Source organism: Chelmon rostratus, chromosome 12 (genome assembly GCF_017976325.1).
Source record: "Chelmon rostratus isolate fCheRos1 chromosome 12, fCheRos1.pri, whole genome shotgun sequence".
NCBI lineage: Eukaryota > Metazoa > Chordata > Actinopteri > Chaetodontiformes > Chaetodontidae > Chelmon > Chelmon rostratus.
The window spans coordinates 26,935,192-26,941,191 of NC_055669.1; the positions used below are offsets into that span (position 1 = coordinate 26,935,192).

The 6,000-nt window shown below is 42.5% G+C and overlaps 1 gene segment (V, D, J or C); it reads right to left on the reverse strand.

Moving 5' to 3' along the window:
* Window positions 1–4,076: 4,076 nt before the first annotated feature.
* On the reverse strand, window positions 4,077–5,244 carry LOC121614441. The segment is given in 2 exon segments: window positions 4,077–4,669; window positions 4,948–5,244. Coding segments are annotated over 2 exon segments (423 nt in total).
* Window positions 5,245–6,000: the final 756 nt, after the last annotated feature.

The window sequence follows — 6,000 nt, forward strand, 5'->3', positions numbered from 1 at the left end:
AAATTTTGTCATAATTGGAGGGTTGTCTGAGGCTCAGTCCAGGACCTGACTGCATAATGAGTTGCTGTCTTAGTAACTGAGGTGCTGAATAAACACAGATTACGACTGCAAACTCAATGAAAACAGACATTTTCTTAGTCACTCTGGCCCTGTGTGTTTCAACTTTAGTGCTTCATTTTGTGTTGTTTTTATCACCGCTGGCAAGAATCGACACGACCATCACATCCCATTGAAGTTGAACAGTGTGTGACTCCCTCTAGTGGACGTTGTGGAGTTTTGTGTTGTGTTTGCTGCAGAGGTTTTTGTGCAGAGTTTTGCTGTTTCCTGTCACTGTGGGCTGCAGAGCACAGTAGTACACAGCAGAGTCAGTCACTTTAGCTGAGATGATCTCCACATCTACACGTTTCTCTGTTTTGTTGATGTGAGCTGAGAAACCAGAACCAGTTGGATGGATCGATCCTCCCTCTGTGATGGAGAGCAGGAACTCTGGTCTGGATCTCTGGTATTGTCGGTACCACTGGATACTGTAGATAGCACCCTCATATTTACAGGCCAGGTTGATGTTTCTTCCCTCTGCAACATGTTCTTCAGTCCTTTCTGGCTTTATGCTGTTCATGGAACTCAGGGCTGCAAAATGAGTTTTATTCATGTCAGTTAGTCTGCAAGAGATTCTCACATGAAGAGACTCAGAGGAGGTTCTGGACTTTTTCTGTCATCTTTGACCTTTTTCAGATGCATTCAATTAAGCAAAAGTCTTTTCTATCATGGAAATTGTTATCTTGCACAGATAAAGCTGTAGTTGTGAAATGTAGAGCAAATATCTGGTTAATACAGCAGGTTAAATGAGACTTTGATCTGTGTTGTAACACTCACCTATAAAGTGAGAGCAAAGTAAAAAGAGGTGAAGCAACATGTCTTTGGAGTTGTTAAAGTCAAAGAGACAGCAGAGCAGCAATGTTCTTCCACTGCAGGAGAATGAAAAACTAAAGCGCCTCTCTGCTGCACAGCCCTTCTCCTCAACATCAAGCTGACTGTGCTTTTAGTTCCTCAAACCTTTCTGCTCTGGAGACAGAAATCATCTCATTGGTTGAGTTGAATGTCAGTGGGTGGGGTTAAATCTTTAGCGGCACAGATGTCAACAATAATAAAGTCTGCATGTATTGCAGCGTTGACTGACGTCAGTGTGCAGTTTCCGGGTGTTTTTTTCAGAATAAGAGCGGAATGACATTTTGGACATGGATGTTGTTAAATTTCAAAACAAGAGTTAAATGGAAGACACAAAGAAAGAGTTTCCTGGCCAGAGAGTCACAGACAGATTGTGACTCATGTGGTTGTCTTGTGATCTCAGCCTATAGCAGCATTAACAGGGGACGGTCCAAGGCAAGCCTGAGCCAGCCCTAACTGTCAGCTTTAACAAAGAGGAAAGTTTTAAGCCAACTCTTAAACACTGAGAGGGTGTCTGCCTCCTGGACCGAGACTGCTTTTGGAGGTTTGAGGAACCATAAGTAAGGGACAGAAGCACATAACCTTGAGGAACTCTCTGACAAACGATTGTGTGCACAGAGAAATCATCATTAACATGTACAAACTGGAATCGATTTGAAATGTTGGGCTTCAACCATCTCATTGCAGTTCCTTTAACCCCTTAACACCGATTGTCGTGAATTCGCAGCATACCGCTTTAATCCACATTGCAGCCAAATCGTGCATGCATTCCTCTATTGCTGATTTGTGCATATTCAACACACACCTAAGAACCTTTTGCAAGCACTGGTTTCTCGTCGGATCGGTCAAAGTGAAAACTACATCCGTTGTGTTGGTGTTACAATGTAATGGTTGTAAGCCAATGTTGTGGCTGTTTTGATGAAATGAATGAATTTTGAATGGCGTTTATGATGTACATTTATGAAATTTGAAAAAAAAGTATTTTTATTGCATTTAAGCATTAACGCCTCTTGTTGCCAATTTGCATCATACCTAAATTTATATCTATTGTATGTGCTACAGAAAAATTAAATGAACAAACTCCTCTTAATTTAGGATCAATTTGAAAGCAAAAACACAAAGAATTAATTTTTGAATATAATTTTAAATAAATTCAAGCGTCAAGGGGTTAAAAGCAATGAAGTGTCCCAGTCTGTGTAATAAAATCTGATGGTCAGTGGTGTGGAATGCAGCACGAAGCTGGAACAAGACCTCGTCTGATGTAATTAAGAGGTCATTTCTAACTGTCTCAAGGTTTCTCCAAACGGCAACTGGACTTGTTTGCAGTTCTAGAAGACGTTTCGCCTCTCATCCAAAAGGCTTCTTCAGCTCTAACTGACTGGTGCAGTTCTCAGGTATTTGTCTTGCAGAGTCGTGAACCCGTCTGGCTATCATGTGAGTCATTAAGGTCACATGGGCTAGGGTGCTCTTGCTCTTTGATTCTCACCATGCACTGGAACATAAGCTGGGGGTTATCAGAACCCTGGACTCAGAACACAAGGACAGAAGGCAAGAAAAGGAACAAGAACACATCAGGCAAGCATTCAGAACATGTGGATACCCTAACTGGGCCTTCATCAAGAGCGCAAAAAGACACAGAACAGAAACAGTCGAAAAGGACTGCAAATGGAACAGTATTGAAAAACTCAGGAGGATCTTCATCAAACACCACATCCCTGTGCATTTCGAGCTCAATAACAACCTGAGGCAGAGACTGGGGACACTCTTTTGAGGACAATAATGAATGTATTCTGGCCTGGGAAGACAGATGGTTTGAAAGAGAAGTGAAAGAAGCCATCCATGTCAAACTGGAAAGATCATCACTAAACCGAGGGGGTGGCCCAAGACACCACCCATCAGCCACTTGCAATGCTGTACTCAGACCCCTCCCCAGGCAGCTCAACAGCCATTCACACCAAGAGCCAGGTGACTTTGATGACTCACATGATAGCCAGACGTGTTCATGACTCTGTAAGAGGATAATACCTGAGACTTCCCACCAGTCAGTTCGAACTAAAGAAGCCTTTTGGATGAGAGGCGAAACATATTCTAGAACCTCAAACAAGTTCAGTTGCCCTTTGGAAAAAAACCTTTGATTTACCTCAGTAATAACATCGACATCAACACCACCTCCTCCTCCACCTGCTGCACTCTGATATCATGACATCATTGTTTCTTTTCCGAGCTGAATGATCATATAAAAGCAATGAACTGTGTGTATGAGCTCTCCTTGACTGGCAGTGTGCGTCCTGGAGGGTTGTCTGAGGTTCTTAATCAGTCTGGCCCTGTGTGTTTTAACTTTAGTGCTTCATTTTGTGTTGTTTTTATCACCACTGGCAAGAATCGACACGACCATCACATCCCATTGAAGTTGAACAGTGTGTGACTCCCTCTAGTGGACGTTGTGTAGTATTGTGTTGTGTTTGCTGCAGAGGTTTTTGTGCAGAGTTTTGCTGTTTCCTGTCACTGTGGGCCTCACAGCACAGTAGTACACAGCAGAGTCAGTCACTGCAGCAGAGGAGATCTGCAGATCGACTCGATTTCTCTCCTCATTCAGTTGAGCAGTCAGTCGAGGGTTTGGAGGTGTTGCTTTCACCACTGACGGCTCTTTTGTATCAGTGATCAGGAGAAGGAACTGAGGAGCTGATCCAGGATGTTGTCGATACCACTGGAGATTATTGGCTTGAATTGAATAGTTACAGGACAGAGTAACACTCCGGCCCTCTGATGAAAACTCTTCAGCTCTGCTGGCAGTGATGTCATCTTCCATGGTGGAACCTACTGAGGGAAACGACATGTTATGTTGAGAGTTCTGTCCCAAAGTGAGAGATCCATCATTTGAAAAACATCACACATCAACGTTGATCAATGAAAACAAATGATGCTGTGAACAGTTTAGTGATCAGTTATTAGTGATGAAGTCGTCACATCTGGAATTTTAATTGTTAAATTGTGAACTTATTCATTCAGGATCTTTATTGCTTGAAACAAATCTTTATATTTCTGGTTTTTAGTCAAAAACATACAAACCTATGAGAGTTGAGAAGAACAAAATTGCAGTGAGTGTTTCCATCTTTGCAGAGGTGAAAAGTTGTCAGTGAACGTTCAGTATGAATGAGTTTTGTGAGTTGTTGGTCTGATGTTCACAGCTGGAAACAAACAGTTCTCATGAAACACTTCTGCAGTCAGTAGGAGGAGACTGGTCTTCATTTGTGAAGCTCATCATCACAGCTGTGTCTCATGAGTGAAAAGATTCAACACTGGATCATCACATCCCATTGAAGTTGAGCAGTGTGTGACTCCCTCTAGTGGACGTTGTGGAGTATTGTGTTGTGTTTGCTGCAGAGGTTTTTGTGCAGAGTTTTGCTGTTTCCTGTCACTGTGGGCTGCAGAGCACAGTAGTACACAGCAGAGTCAGACAGCTGAAGCTTCTGGATCTTCAGAGGAACTGACTTATTCTTGATTGCAGCATCAAATCTGTCTTTCTGGAACTCTGCAGCATTTTCTGCTGTTGTTGAGAAACGTTTCAACATGAACTTTGGGAAACCATTTTCTTCTTGTTTGTACCAGAACAAAGTTGGAGTGTTGGAACTGGTCTCAAATGTACAGTCCAGTGTAACTGTGCCTCCTTCAGTAGCAATGACATCTGCTGTTGGCTGGATCACTCTGTCTTCTCCTTTACACTCTGAGGAAGAAGAGAACATGCAGAGGAAGACATGAATCAATGAAGATGATTGATTAAAGTGACCTGGTCAGAGTCAGACACACAGACATGTAGAATAGTTGTGACGTTCACTGACCGTGATCAGATTGAACCATTTCAGTTATTTCTACAAGGTAACAAGTGCTGACAGAAACAATCTGTTCTGCTTTTTCTACAATGAACATTAAAATGTGTGAATGTGCAGCTCAGAAATATGTTGAAGAGTTTTCAAAGGAAACATGATGTGTTTTATTTCTCACCAAAGCAAAGAGCAGCAAGAATAATCCACAGCCAATGTTCCATGTGTACAACGAGGCTGAAATGAAGAGGAGAAAGTAGCTGATGTTCAGCATTCAGAGTGAGAATGGTTCTCTTCACAGCAGCAGTTATTATTGACAGATGGTTGAACACAGTGCAGAAGTAGTGCAGCGCCTGCTTGATAATGTGGCCCTCTAGTGGAGGTAAAAAGTTGAGTGGAACAGTGTGGAAAAAAGGCTTCCAGCAGCTCGTCAGTGTGTCAGCTTGTGTTTTTGTACAGAGACTGTGGGTTTGCTGTCACTGTGGGCCTCACAGCACAGTAGTACAGAGCAGAGTCAGTCACTGCAGCAGAGGAGATCTGCAGATCCATTTGGGTTTGATCCTCACTCACTTTCACAGTCAGTCTGGAGACTGGATTAGATATTACTGTTCCTGTTCCTGAGTGAGAGATGAGGAACTCTGGTGGTTTTCCTGGATATTGTCGATACCAGTAGAAAGAATCACCACTAGTTGCTTGTTTGGAGTATTTGTAGGACAGAGTAACAGTGCTGTCTTCTAAACTGGACTCTTCATTGTTGACTGGACTGAGGTCTTCACAGCTGACACCTAAACAAAGAGATAACTCTGTTATACCATGTTGTCAAAGTGTGACTGAATGAATCACGTCCAACAAACATGTGACTGAAGCTTTTTCATGCTGCGTGATCTAACATACCTGTTAGAATGGAAAGAAACAGTAGAGAAAACACACAGTGATGCAGTGACAGCATGTTGAATAAAGGTAATGTTTGTGGTCTGTGTGTTGAACTCTGCTGAATATGGAAGTTTCTCTCTCTTCTATAGTTGAGAACCAGCTCAGCTCCTCCCTCAATCTCTCCGTCTCCTCTTCGATCTGTATTTTCACTTCTCTCTGTGACTCTTCCTCCTGGTTAACAGACTGCTAGCAGCACTTTGTAACAGCTGGAGGTGGGAAGGTTTTTCTTTGTTTGTGTGGTTTCTTTATAACAGGAGTCACAGAAAGGAAGCTGCATTGATTTACAGGATGGATCACTTTT